The 12,254-nt window shown below is 44.4% G+C and overlaps 1 protein-coding gene across 1 annotated transcript; it reads right to left on the bottom strand.

Moving 5' to 3' along the window:
* Nucleotides 1-4,599: 4,599 nt before the first annotated feature.
* On the bottom strand, nt 4,600-11,535 carry zp3d.1 (zona pellucida glycoprotein 3d tandem duplicate 1). The gene is made up of 9 exons (XM_060900629.1): nt 10,984-11,535; nt 8,568-8,680; nt 8,081-8,184; nt 7,829-8,003; nt 7,648-7,759; nt 6,923-7,011; nt 6,564-6,634; nt 5,713-6,168; nt 4,600-4,897 (listed from the first exon to the last, which is right to left on the bottom strand). Exons 1-8 carry the CDS (start codon nt 11,533-11,535, stop codon nt 5,747-5,749), a joined length of 1,638 nt encoding a protein of 545 aa, XP_060756612.1. The 3' UTR covers nt 4,600-4,897; nt 5,713-5,746.
* Between the last annotated feature and the right edge of the window lie 719 nt (nt 11,536-12,254).

Here is a 12,254-nt window from a genome sequence, read left to right as displayed (position 1 = left end):
TGGATATTTTTAACTTTAACACACAACCAGGAGCCAGTTTTCTCTCTTATTCGAGAGAGGAGCTGCTGGCCCTGAAAATAATGGGACGAGCCAGAATACAACACCCCATCCCAGCCAAGCTGAGGAGGAAACCCAGGGGCTGCAAAGCCGGAGCTAAGCTAAAGGCTAGGCTAGCGGACAACCGGCGGCGCTACAAACCATCCATTCCCTCCGTTATCATGGGGAATGTGAACTCGCTGCCGAATAAGGTCGATGAGCTATCTGCACTGAACAACCAGTGGATTTAGCAGGAGAGCAGCTTATTTATCTTTACGGAGACATGGCTAACACACCTTGTACCGGATGCTAACATGGACCTGCGAGGATTCACTGCTGTGAGAGCTGACAGAGACACTAAAGCATGCAGGAAAGGCAAAGGTGGGGGACTCATCATTTATGTTAACAACCACTGGTGTAACCCGGGACATATCTCAGTAAAGACGGTTTTATGTTGCCCAGACTTGGAGATGCTAGCTGTTAGCCTGCGGCCATATTATCTGCCAAGGGAGTTCAGTCATGTGATTACCATCTGTGTTTATATCCCTCCAAGGGCAGACGCAGCCACTGCATGTGAGAGGACTCACTCTGTTACAGCAAGGTTGCAGACACAGCACCCTCAGGCATTTATCATCATTTCTGGGGACTTTAATCATGCTACTTTGGCTGCTTTTTACCAGGCTGTGGATTGTCCAACAAGAAACAACAGGACAATTGACTTGCTGTATGCTAATGTGAGGGATGCATACAGAGTCACACCCCTCCCCCCCACTAGGGAAGTCTGACCATAACCTGATTCGTTTACAGCCGAAATACAACCCCATGTTTCAAAGGCAGTCTGCAACAACTAGCTCCATCAGGAGGTGGTCCCCTGAAATGGAAGATGCCCTCAGAGACTGCTATGACATCACAGACTGGGATGTGCTGCTTAGCCCACGCTGTGAGGACATAGAGGGGCTGACACACTGTCTGACGGATTTTCTCAACTTCTGTGCAGACGTGGTTTCCCCTGCTAAGACTGTACAGTGTTACCCTAATAACAAGCCATGGGTAACACAGGAAGTCAAAGCTGTCCTCAACAGGAAGAAGGCCGCCAACAGGGACAGGGAGGCGATGAAAGCAGCACAGCAGGAGGTGAAATGCTGTGTGAGGGAAGCTAAGGACAGCTACAGGAGAAAGGTGGAGCAGAAACTGAAGGAGAACAGCATGAGGGAGGTCTGGGAAGGTGTGAAAACCACCACAGGCCACAATACAAAGACCAGAGTCGTTGAGGGGACAGTGGAGAGGGCAAACGAGTTGAATGACTTCTTCAACCGGTTCAACCAGCCCATGTACCCCCCACCCTCCCCCTCACTGCAGCCATCTCTCCTTCTTCCCTCAACACACCTCCCCCCAGTCATCGCAGCAGCCCCTTCCTCCCTCTCCTCAACACAGATTCCTCCATGCATTACTGCAGACCAGGTCAGAGGTCAACTGAGGAAGCTTCACCCCAGGAAAGCAGCAGGCCCGGACAAGGTGTGTCCCCGACTACTGAAGACCTGCGCTGCTGAACTGAGTGAACCACTCCAACGCATCTTCAACCTCAGCCTGCAGCTGGGGAGAGTGCCCACCCTCTAGAAGACATCATGCATTGTTCCAGTTCCCAAAAAGAATCGGCCCAGCGAGCTGAACGACTTCCGACCGGTGGCACTCATTTTGCATCTGATGAAGATGTTGGAGCAGCTCTTCCTCAGCCTCCTCAGACCCCAGGTACAACATGCCCAGGACTATCTGCAATTAGCGTACTGGGCAGGTGTTGGTGTGGAAGATGCCATCCTCTACCTGCTACACCAAGCCCACTCACATCTGGATAAGGGAAATGGCACAGTGAGGATCTTCTTCTTGGACTTCTGGAGTGCCTTCAGCACCATCCAGCCGCTTTTGCTTCAGGACAAACTGAACAGGATGCGAGTGGACCCCTGCCTGGTCACCTGGATCTCCAACTACCTCACTGACATGCCGCAGTACGTCAGGCTGAAGGACATCACATCTGACACTGTGATTAGCAGCACCGGAGCACCCCATGGCACGGTGCTGGCCCCTCTTCTCTTCACCCTGTACACTGCGGACTTCTGCTACAACCCAGAGCTTCATGCAGATGACACAGCCATCGTTGGGTGTATCAGTGACGACAGAGAGGAGGAGTATAGGTCCCTGGTGAGGGACTTTGCTGTGTGGTGCAACAGGAACCATCTGCAGCTCAACACCTCGAAGACCAAGGAGCTGGTCATTGACTTTGGGAGGTCCAGACCAAGGTCACAACCAGTTCTGATCGAGGGAGTTGAGGTGGAGGCTGTGGATTCCTAAAAGTAGCTCAGGCTGTGGCTGGACAGCAAGCTGGACTGGACTTGCAACACCAATCACTTATACAGGAAGGGAAAGAGCAGACTCTACTTCCTTAGGAGGCTGCAGTCCTTTAACATCTGCAGGAAACTCCTATGGATGTTCTATCAGTCTGTGGTCACCAGTGTCCTGTTTTACACTATGGTGTGCTGGGGGGGCAGCACATCCAAGAAGGACACATCCAGGCTGGACAAACTGATCAGGCGGGCTGGCTCTGTGGTCGGCGTGAAGCTGGACTCTCTGTTGACGGTGGCAGAGAAGAGGTCTATGGACAAACTACTGAACATCATGGATGATGCCAGTCACGCTCTGCACACCGTCATCAGTAACCAGAGGAGCCTGTTCAGTGACAGAATGCTCCTTCCCAAGTGCAGGACGAACAGACTCAAAAGCTCCTTTGTCCCTCACACCATCAGATTGTACAACTCCTTTCTGGGTGGGAGGTGGGGTAACAGGAGGACAGAGGATGGGAAGGAACAGTAGCCTAGCCTGACAATAAGCAATACTAAGCAATACTGGACAGTGTGCAATATATCTCCTGCTGGCCCCTTCCCCCTCTTGCTCTCTTCCCCATATCTTATTCTTTTTATATTTGTATATGTAAATACTTAATTTAATTTAACCAGAAGTTTTTTCTCTGTTTTCTCTTCTGTTTATCTGTAATGATGCTGCTGGAATCTTAATTTCCCTGAGGGAACCCTCCCAAAGGGATCAATAAAGTTCTATCTAATCTAAGAACATTGTCATTCCCTACATTTCTGGTCTGAGAAACTCAGGAGGATCTTCTACAAACACATTCTGGTACATTTCAGACCCAGTAACACCCTGAAGCAGAAACTGGTCCACTCTAAGGACAGAATAGCCAGACACAAACAGGACAACGTAGTGTATGCAATTCAGTGCAGTGAGGAATGCACGGACTTCTATATTGAGGAAACAAAACCGCTTCAGAGGTGCATGGCTCAACACAGGAGAGCCAGTTCCTCAGGCCAGGACTCTGCTGTCTATCTTCATCTTAAAGGACACTCATTTCAGGATTGCAACGTACACATTCTAGCCAGAGAGGATCGTTGGTATGAGCAAGGAGTTAAAGAAGCCATTTTGGTCAACCTGGAACGGCCTTCACTGAACAGAGGTGGGGGTCTAAGACACCATTTATCAGCCACCTACAATGCAGTCCTTGGTACACTTCCCAGACAACTGAATGCCCACCAAAACTCAGCTGTTTTCAGTGACCCACAGGAGGGCAGAATCAACAACCTATTGATCACCCCAATGACTCTCTAGGCCATTCACAGCTAGGCCCCACACCAACAGGATGACTCGGCACCTTAGGATTGCTTTTCATCCATGAGAGAATAAATACCTGACACTCCCTATTAGACAGAACTGAAGCCTTTCAGATGAGAGGTGAAATGTCTTCAAGAATCTTCACGCAAGTCCATTTGCTCTTTACCACCCACAGTTTACTATGACCTGGATGACTGAGAATCTTCACAGAAGGTTTTTCAAACTGTTAGCACCACCTGCTGGTGAAGGGGATGTACTGGAGTCACACTGAATCTCAGCTGCTCAGTGATGCTGACAGTGGAGTTTTGCAGCTCAGATACAGTCTTGGGTCAAAACTACAGTTTCTAGTTTTATTTCTATTAAAACTCAAGATTTTGCTCCAGTAAAGCCATGTGTTCAGGACTGAAATCAGACTTGAGTAGACTATACTATTCACACCAAGAGTCAGGTTTTATTTCACTGTTTGGAGTTTCACTATAGTTTAGTGTTTCCACTCCCCTCACTCTTGAACCCGGATCAGGTTCACTGATGAGGGGGGAGGAGTTTACTCAGGTGAGTTGAGAGCAGGTCAAGTGCTGTACTTGTGCAGCCAGAAGGTAGAGCTTGTGATTTAATGCACCAGAATCAATAAGCTCAAGCAGTGAGCTACTCACTGTTATTTAAATGAGGAAACCGCTACAGAGACCAGGCCTGTATCCAGTGTATATTCCAGCTTTGTCCAGATGTGACTCAGAGGCTGAAAATTAAACTTAATGTAGCCTGTTCATATCCTGATGGTGTTGCTCAAGCTTTAAAGTGCCTAGATTTCATTAAAAAAAGTCATACTAATTGTTCTTTAGTAGAGACTGTTACAGATGCTGATTAATTCAAAAATACATCCTTCATGCCATTCATTTACATCTTTATTTATTGAAGATTTGTTACAAAGTTGAAACACTTTAAAAAGGGTAAAAACACAAACACTGAGTCCCAACCTTTCTGAAGGTTTTGCATCAGATGTGTATTGATTTGCCCTGAAGCTTGCTTAGTAAGACTAATATTAAACATAGTTACCATAATCCATGTACAATCAATTATTTTACCCTTTAACCCCCCAAAGCAGTCATTTTATCCACACTGTTCTTCAGTGGCTCAGAGCCCAGGCAGTTCAGATGATAGTTTTTCCCCTCCATTTTCTCCATCAGGGTTCCTGAAGGGATCAGAGAAGAGCAGGAATTAAGACTCAGTAAAACAGATTTTAGCAGCCACAAGAGCATTAGTATAATTTTATGCTTCATTATTAGTGTTTAAGGGTGTTTTCACACCTGGTCCCCTTTAAAGGAACCAGACTCAGTCCTCTTTAAAGTGGACCAACAGAAAAAGAACAGTTCTTTTTGTGTTCACACTGAATTACAAAGAGGACTGGGTTCTCTTTCTGGTCCAGTTAAGCTTTGATGGGGCCCCAGTCCTCTCTGTTCACACCAGGTCCCCTAGAGCCCTCAGACCCCCAGTGCATGGAATTCTGGGTAATTCTCTTGAATCAAAACGTCTGCTGCCATGCTTGCCCTGCTGTATTCTTTGATCAAAATAGTGCAGATTAAGGAAAATAAAATTATATAATAGTTATATTATTGTGGCCGACTCAGTCAGTAAGTTCAGAGAACTGTAAAGCGGCTGTGGTAAGTTCCAAAAGGAAGTTGAGTTTCCCTGCTACACAGTCACGTGACCAACTACAGCAAACGAAGGTTAAAACTACAGTGAAAAAGGTGACGTGAACCTGGTGCGCCTTTTGTTCACAATGTGCAGATTAGGTGAACCGTACCGTTGATTTTTAGCAAACTGTACTGGGACCACCTCCTGAGGTGGTCTCAGTTCGGTTCGCTTTAAAGGGGTCTGGGTACAGTTGGAGTGTTCACATGTGCACAAAAAAATGCTGAGTCATCGATCTGAGTTCAGTTAGATGGCTGAAAGGGACCAAGTGTGAAAACACCCCAAGGCTGTAAACCCTACAGATGGAGACACTGCTACCTGGGATGACAGGACTGATCTTTACTCCACTTCACTTCTCAGAAACTTTCCCTCTGAAATGCAAGTCTGTCTCCACTGGAGACACTGATGCATTCCACTTCAGCAGCTCCTCATCTTCCCAGATTCCCACAGAGTCCGTCATGTTTTTCTGAATCACTTGTTCATCTTTCTGATAATCATAAACTTCCTCCTTCAACATTTTCACTGCATCTTCCTCCTTCCCCCATATCATTTCATCATTCTCAGTGTCTGCAACACTGAGCAGAACCTCCTCCAACTCCTCATCCTCAACCACCTCCTCCTGCAACTCATCCTGGATCACTTCCTCCTCAGGATGGTGTAACAGAACAGAGCCCAGCACTGTGTTCAACCTCGCAGAGGTTTTAGAAGAAACATCATGGCTTAAAGTCCATGACTTGCTGGTCACCACAGCCTGCTCCACCCAGGATGGCTCTATTTAAAAAAAAAAAAAAAAAACCAAGCAAAATAACTCCATGCATTTGTGTTTATTTTACAGGGTCATTATTATAAATCCAAATATCAAAAGTACTCACTCACACCTTAGCACAATTTTATTGTACAAATTGTGCACATAATCCAATAATTTTGCCATAAAATATGCCCAGTTATACAAACCTGCATCTTTTTAAAGAAAAAAAAAAGTTACAAAAACCCTCCACAGCTGAGTACATGAACAGAATGCAAATTTTACTATACTGTTAAGCATTTACTTTGTAATAGCTTGATCACTTCATTCTAAAGCCTTATAAATTTTTAAAATTGTGACTTTATTGAAGTCATGAGGAACAGAAAGTTACTCAAATGTAAACTACACAAAAGTAACTTACTGAGCTCTAGAGAGCGACACTGAGAGTCACAGCAGTTACAGATGGAAGTGTCACCATCCAGCTCTTCCCACCTGATTTAAAAAAAAAAAAGTTACTTAAACTCTTGATTTAAACCTGGGTTTCATCAGATTTTTAAAGATCTTTCACACTACAAGATCTCAACCAACACTGGAGACTCCTTCCATAAACATCACACCTTAATCTGTTTATGGAGCATCCACTGTACATGTCCCTGTGTGAACATTACCATGGAAACATTTTGCAGCTGCACTGTCAGCTGCTGTTCTAGAAAGTTACACTTTCTGACCAATCAGAGCCCTCAATTAAACAGCACTGTGGTGGGAGGGGATTAAACTCACCTGTGCTGAGACCCGATGTAGGTGCAGGACTTGGCTGTGGAGCTCGCCATGACACTCCCCACCAGAACAGTGCAGTGCAAATAAAGATGCTGAGTAACAGAGGGAACCCACACAGGATAAAGTCTGTTAAGGAAAGCCACTGCATGTCCTCATCTCCAACTCCATTAGAACAGGAGTCGAATGCAGATGTTCAACTTTTTGTATCAAGATGTGTTAAAGCTATGTAAAGACTTGACTTTGTGCGTTTATAAAGCTATCAAATTGCTTTTCATTACTAAAGCTACTTTTCCCAGAGGGAAAGTTTGTAGCCATGTAGCTCTGATGGCATCTGAATCACAAACTACTGGAAAGGGGACGTAACCAGAACTACTTTGTACTGCATGGCTCCAGTGCTGGGATGGTGAAATCAGAATAAAGGAAGAGCTTTGGGAAGATCCTCATATCTATTTCAGTAGCTGCAGTAGTAATTAGTACTTTTACAATTAAACTATAGTTACACAACTTAACATTTATTCAAGGACTGAGCTCAACATCTTAGACTTCCATTCTAATGGAGTTTGGAGTGAAAGATTTGCTGAAAAGCTGGAATCAGAAATTATACAACATTCTACTTGATTCTGTAACAACCAAGATCCATTTAAATGTACTGTTTACATTAACATTTAAATTTGAAAGCTAGAAATTGCTCCTCTTAAAGGTTTAATCATGATCTTATAAAGAATCACCTCTGAAGCCACATCAGCAAATAAGAATGCTTCAATTGCAAAGCGAAGGACATTCAGCTGCCTCAAGATGTAGTGCGACTGACTTCCTGCCCTCTTGCTGTCCACCATGCAGCTAAAACAAAATATTTTTAGAGTCATGGAAACTGTCTGGAGCAGGAAGTAAAACCTCACACCAGATTACCCAAAGTTACTGATGACATCATAGCGCTGGGCAGAGGTAGCATCCTCACTCGCTGTAACATGACAGGCATCAATGTAAACGCGCCTGTCTGGCAGAATCACATCTACTGCAACTTCAAAGTACATCAAGTCTCGGAGGTCGTAACCCTCGTTCACCCCGAGTTCCTCCCACTTCTCTGTAAAAACATGGAGGCTCAATTACACACCATTATAGCAAACTAAAGCACTAAACAAGTGTGAACTGCTGTATCACCGTTACGTGCAGACAGACTGAAGACGGGCTTCCTGACAAACGTCTTCTGAAACGACTGCAGACGAAGTTCTGGCAAATAGCCAATTTTATATGAATAGTAAAATCTGGAGAAGATATCAGTGAGAGCTTAGCTTTGATTTCACTGTAAAATATTTGACACCAAGTTTAGCACCACACACTTCATAAACACTAGCTTGCTTAACTTTAGTTTTACTAGCAAACATTGAACTGTGCCAATCTGTGAATTCACCTTAAAGTGAACCAATGCAATATTTAAAAAAAAAAAAAAAATCTTGCTAGCAAAGGAAAAACACTAGCATTTTAAGGACTCCAAGCAGAGTGAGAAAGCCAACTAGCTATCTGCAATGCTTTACACTAAACATGGCTACAAGAATAAGTTGTCTGAGCCACAAAAACATTTTAATCTGAATTAGTCAGCTAATGTTCCTCAGACAGTTTAGTCTGCCATATTAAGACTCATACTTACCGATCATACACACACTGGATGGGTAGCATTAAGGGTGTGGTTCTGATAACCACTCCCTCACTCTCAGGCTTGTAGAAAACCTTATTACTGTACACGAGCTTCCCATTTATTATCTGAGAAAAAAAAAAAAAAAAAAGAGTTCTCATTAGTTCAGGAAAAAAAAAAAACACATTGAGACATGTCCTGTAGAGGTGCTAGTCAGGCTATGCTAACAGTCAAACATTAGCTTGTTTAAATTGCTGCACTTTAAAAATACAAATCAGGTGACTTATCCAAACCCGAAACTATTCAGACAGCTTTTTTGCAAAGATCCAGGTTTCAACTTGTTGCAGGTTAAAGGTTCCATTTGGTCAGTGTGTTTAATTTTCTACAACAGCAGCTCCAATAGCTGCACAGCTTTATATTAATACCCATTTCTATAGTAGCAGGTTTCTCATTCAGAGCAAGTCATACAGGAGACATTCCACTAAAGTGATTAAGACACTGCTCACTGATTTAATCAAATCAGTCAGTAGAAGTTTATAGAACACCGACAGGAGTCTCCAGCATCAGCGCTGGATAACAAATGTCGACTGAGCTACTACTCACTTGTTTATCCTACCCCCAACTCATCAGAATACAAATAATCAAAGGAATAGGACACTTATGAATATGGACTTCAACAAATAATTAACCCTGAAACAAGTAAAGAGCAGCATTCTCACCAGGGATTTCAAACAGCATCCTGGTGAACTTTTGAATTGGCATTTTGCTTCTTAAAATAGCATCAAAATCCACCCCGTGTTTCCTAACACTGTCAGTAAACAGGAAGTTGATGTGGGACAGGCCTGAAAACAGTATAGAACCCCAAGCTGAAGTCTAGTACCAAGTGGCTGATGTGGTTGCTTGAGAAGAGGGCGTTAGACAGGGATATGTACAGAGAGACATAAGTAAGCCAGTGTACCACCATCCCTTTGGAGTGGAGTATAATAAAGCAGTCACTTAGTTTTCTGACAGAAGTTTACATTTCTTTACAGTTTCTCAGTGGGCCGCCTTAAACTCCAGGACAGAAAAAGCTGCTGAGGAAAAGAATGTTTATAGCAGCCATAATGCAGGAGACAACAGAAGCCAGCCCATTTCACAGATGAGGCACACCGAAGGCAGCTATAAATCAAGATAAAAAGCACGATGTGCCATACAGAGTTGTAATTAGCAGTAAATTTGTGGTATACAAGGAACACTACAGAATTATGGAATCAATTTCGTGCCAAAATGTTCATACAATACTTGAAATAAACGACAAATCCAAATAAGTTAATTTTTTTAGACTGGCAAACAAATTCATGCAATCTTACAAAATCAGTCTATTACTTTTCAGAAACCTTTGTTCTGCATCTCAGTTTTGTTTGAGACTTTGGTTGCGATTCCAGCTCTCTCGTTTGCGCTCCCTGACTTTTTGCTTGCAGTTTTGGCACAAACTTCACGTGTGGGTGGGCTGTCCAGGAATGCATTCCCATTGGCTAACTTGTGTTTGACTGAGCTACGCTCAGCCATTCCCTACTTGGATTCTGGCGGACTGTGACAAGTGACCCATCCATTGACGGTAAACAAGGATCGCGTGGACTTCAGTGGCGACTATGATATTGAATTAATTCAACAAAGTGTGGGATAAATGTGTTGCAGTAGTGCACATTATGCAGGCGTGTTTAACGTTAGCAAGACAGCTATTATAGTGGGTAGTGGAGCTAAGGCTAACATTTGACTTGCCACGAGACACCTGCATAATGTGCACTACTGCAACACATTTATCCCACACTTTGCTGAATTAATTCAGTATCATAGTCGCCACTGAAGTCCACTCGAGCCTCATTTACCGTCAATGGATCGGTCACTCGGCAAACAGTCCGCCAGAATCCGAGTAGGGAATGGCCAAGTGTAGCTGTCAGTCAAACACAAGTTAGCCAATGGGAATGCATTCCTGGACAGCCCACCCACACGTGAATTTTGTGTCAAAATTGCAAGCAAAAAGTCAGGGAGCACAAACGAGAAAGCTGGAATCACAACCAAAATAAGTTACGGCAAACAAAACTGAGAAAGACCCGGAACAAAAATAAAAGGTTTCTGAAGAGTAATAGACTGATTTTGCACGATTACACAAATATTTGCCAGTCTAAAAAAAAATTTACCTTTTTTGTATTTTGATTTATCATTTTTGTTTGATATTTCAAAAGTATTGTATGAACATTGGCACAAAATTGAGTCCATAAAGAAGTGTGCACCAACTCGTCAAAGTTTACACACAAAAGAGGTCAGCTCCAGAACCCGTGAGGAACCCTTGAAGTGAGAGTAATGATTAACAGTAGTGAAGCTCACTGCGCCCTCTTGTGTTTGAGATGAGACAGAACAGGGGAGAGAGTTCCACTAGCGTCTCCCTTACCGACACCGCACTCCCACACTGCTTCAGGTCGTAGTGGAAGTCCAGGACGCTCCCGATAGCACGTGACGCCGGACATGTTCCCAACCGGAAGTGAGCGGCGGAGCCCCGGAAGCTCAGTTGAGTCAGATGAATTCGAACGGAAATCTTACTGTAACCGCACCACACCTCCACACCGTGATCGTTACTGACCGGAGCGACCCGGATGCCCGGCTGGCGCCCTTGTGGGATCAAGATGCTGGACAGGACACTCGGGAACTTTCTTCTTGTCGCTCGAGGATTGAAGAGGTCTTTAGAAACAGCAGGAGCGGAGTGATAGCGGAACACGGGCAGGAGGAGATAAGGAGGAGTGATGGCAGTTTGAGGAGGAGAATGAGGATGATGGATAAAGTCCCTGTTCCAGATCTCCGGCCTGGGCTGGTAGTAAAGCTCCTGCTCCGGGGATGCGATGGTGCTGTAGCCCTCATCATCACCTCCCCCCAGTCTGACCAGCAGCCACCCCAGAACACCCAGCACCCAGCCGGGCGGAGAGAAGCGCAGCCGCGCGCCACCCATTTCAGCCGAGGAGGAGAAACACTGCGCTTCTAATCGCAACAAACAAACTTTTAACGTCACGTAAAGCGGAAGCTCAGACGCTGCTTTAATTAAACCACTAATCCCAGAAGCACCTGATGCGGCTATGACGTCACTGCCTAATTACATGGCCCCGCCCTACCTTTCATTATCTCCAGGTGGTGGTGCTCTTCTTCTACATTTATATGAAACACCCCCCCCCCCCACCTGATCACGTGTTCTGACAGAAAACTGGCTTTATGGAGATTTAAACCAATCGCGTCTTACACGGTAGAAACGCCGCGCGCTGGCGACCCCTGCTGGTCACCTCCGTGTAACTACACCATGAAAAACAAAACAAATCCAACTAAATTACTTCATAAATATAAAGTTTATTTAAAGCTAACCTGTAAAATCCTGTACAGTATATATGTGGGTGCTCATATATAAGCATTCTTTTACATAAACATCATTTGTTTGCTTATAAAGTGTGCAGCTTTACACGGTTACACTCTGCACAAAGGGCTAAATCAGTAACAGGACGCTAACACACACGAGTGGTGTTTATAATAAAGTTACAGTAGATTATGTTCTAATGAGCACACTGATCCTCAGTGCAGTTAATGTATACGGCTTATAGATTAGAATTTATCGACTGATATTAAATATTTTTAGTGGCAGTAAGTGGACTGGCTATGCTAAATTACACCTAGCTGTGAACG

This window comes from Neoarius graeffei, chromosome 19 (assembly GCF_027579695.1).
Source record: "Neoarius graeffei isolate fNeoGra1 chromosome 19, fNeoGra1.pri, whole genome shotgun sequence".
Taxonomy (NCBI): Eukaryota; Metazoa; Chordata; class Actinopteri; order Siluriformes; family Ariidae; genus Neoarius; species Neoarius graeffei.
The sequence above is the reverse complement of the archived record's forward strand: the minus strand, read 5'-3'. Positions and strand labels throughout refer to the sequence as shown.

Excerpts from the sequence above, each read along its gene's own strand:
- zp3d.1 (XM_060900629.1), bottom strand. The coding sequence starts at position 11,535 with ATGGGTGGCGCGCGGCTGCGCTTCTCTCCGCCCGGCTGGGTGCTGGGT. Across the intron at positions 7,760-7,828 it reads GATGTCATCAGTAACTTTGG|CTGCATGGTGGACAGCAAGA; the intron begins GTAATCTGGTGT and ends ATTTTGTTTTAG. Across the intron at positions 6,635-6,922 it reads TACATCGGGTCTCAGCACAG|GTGGGAAGAGCTGGATGGTG; the intron begins GTGAGTTTAATC and ends TTTTTAAATCAG.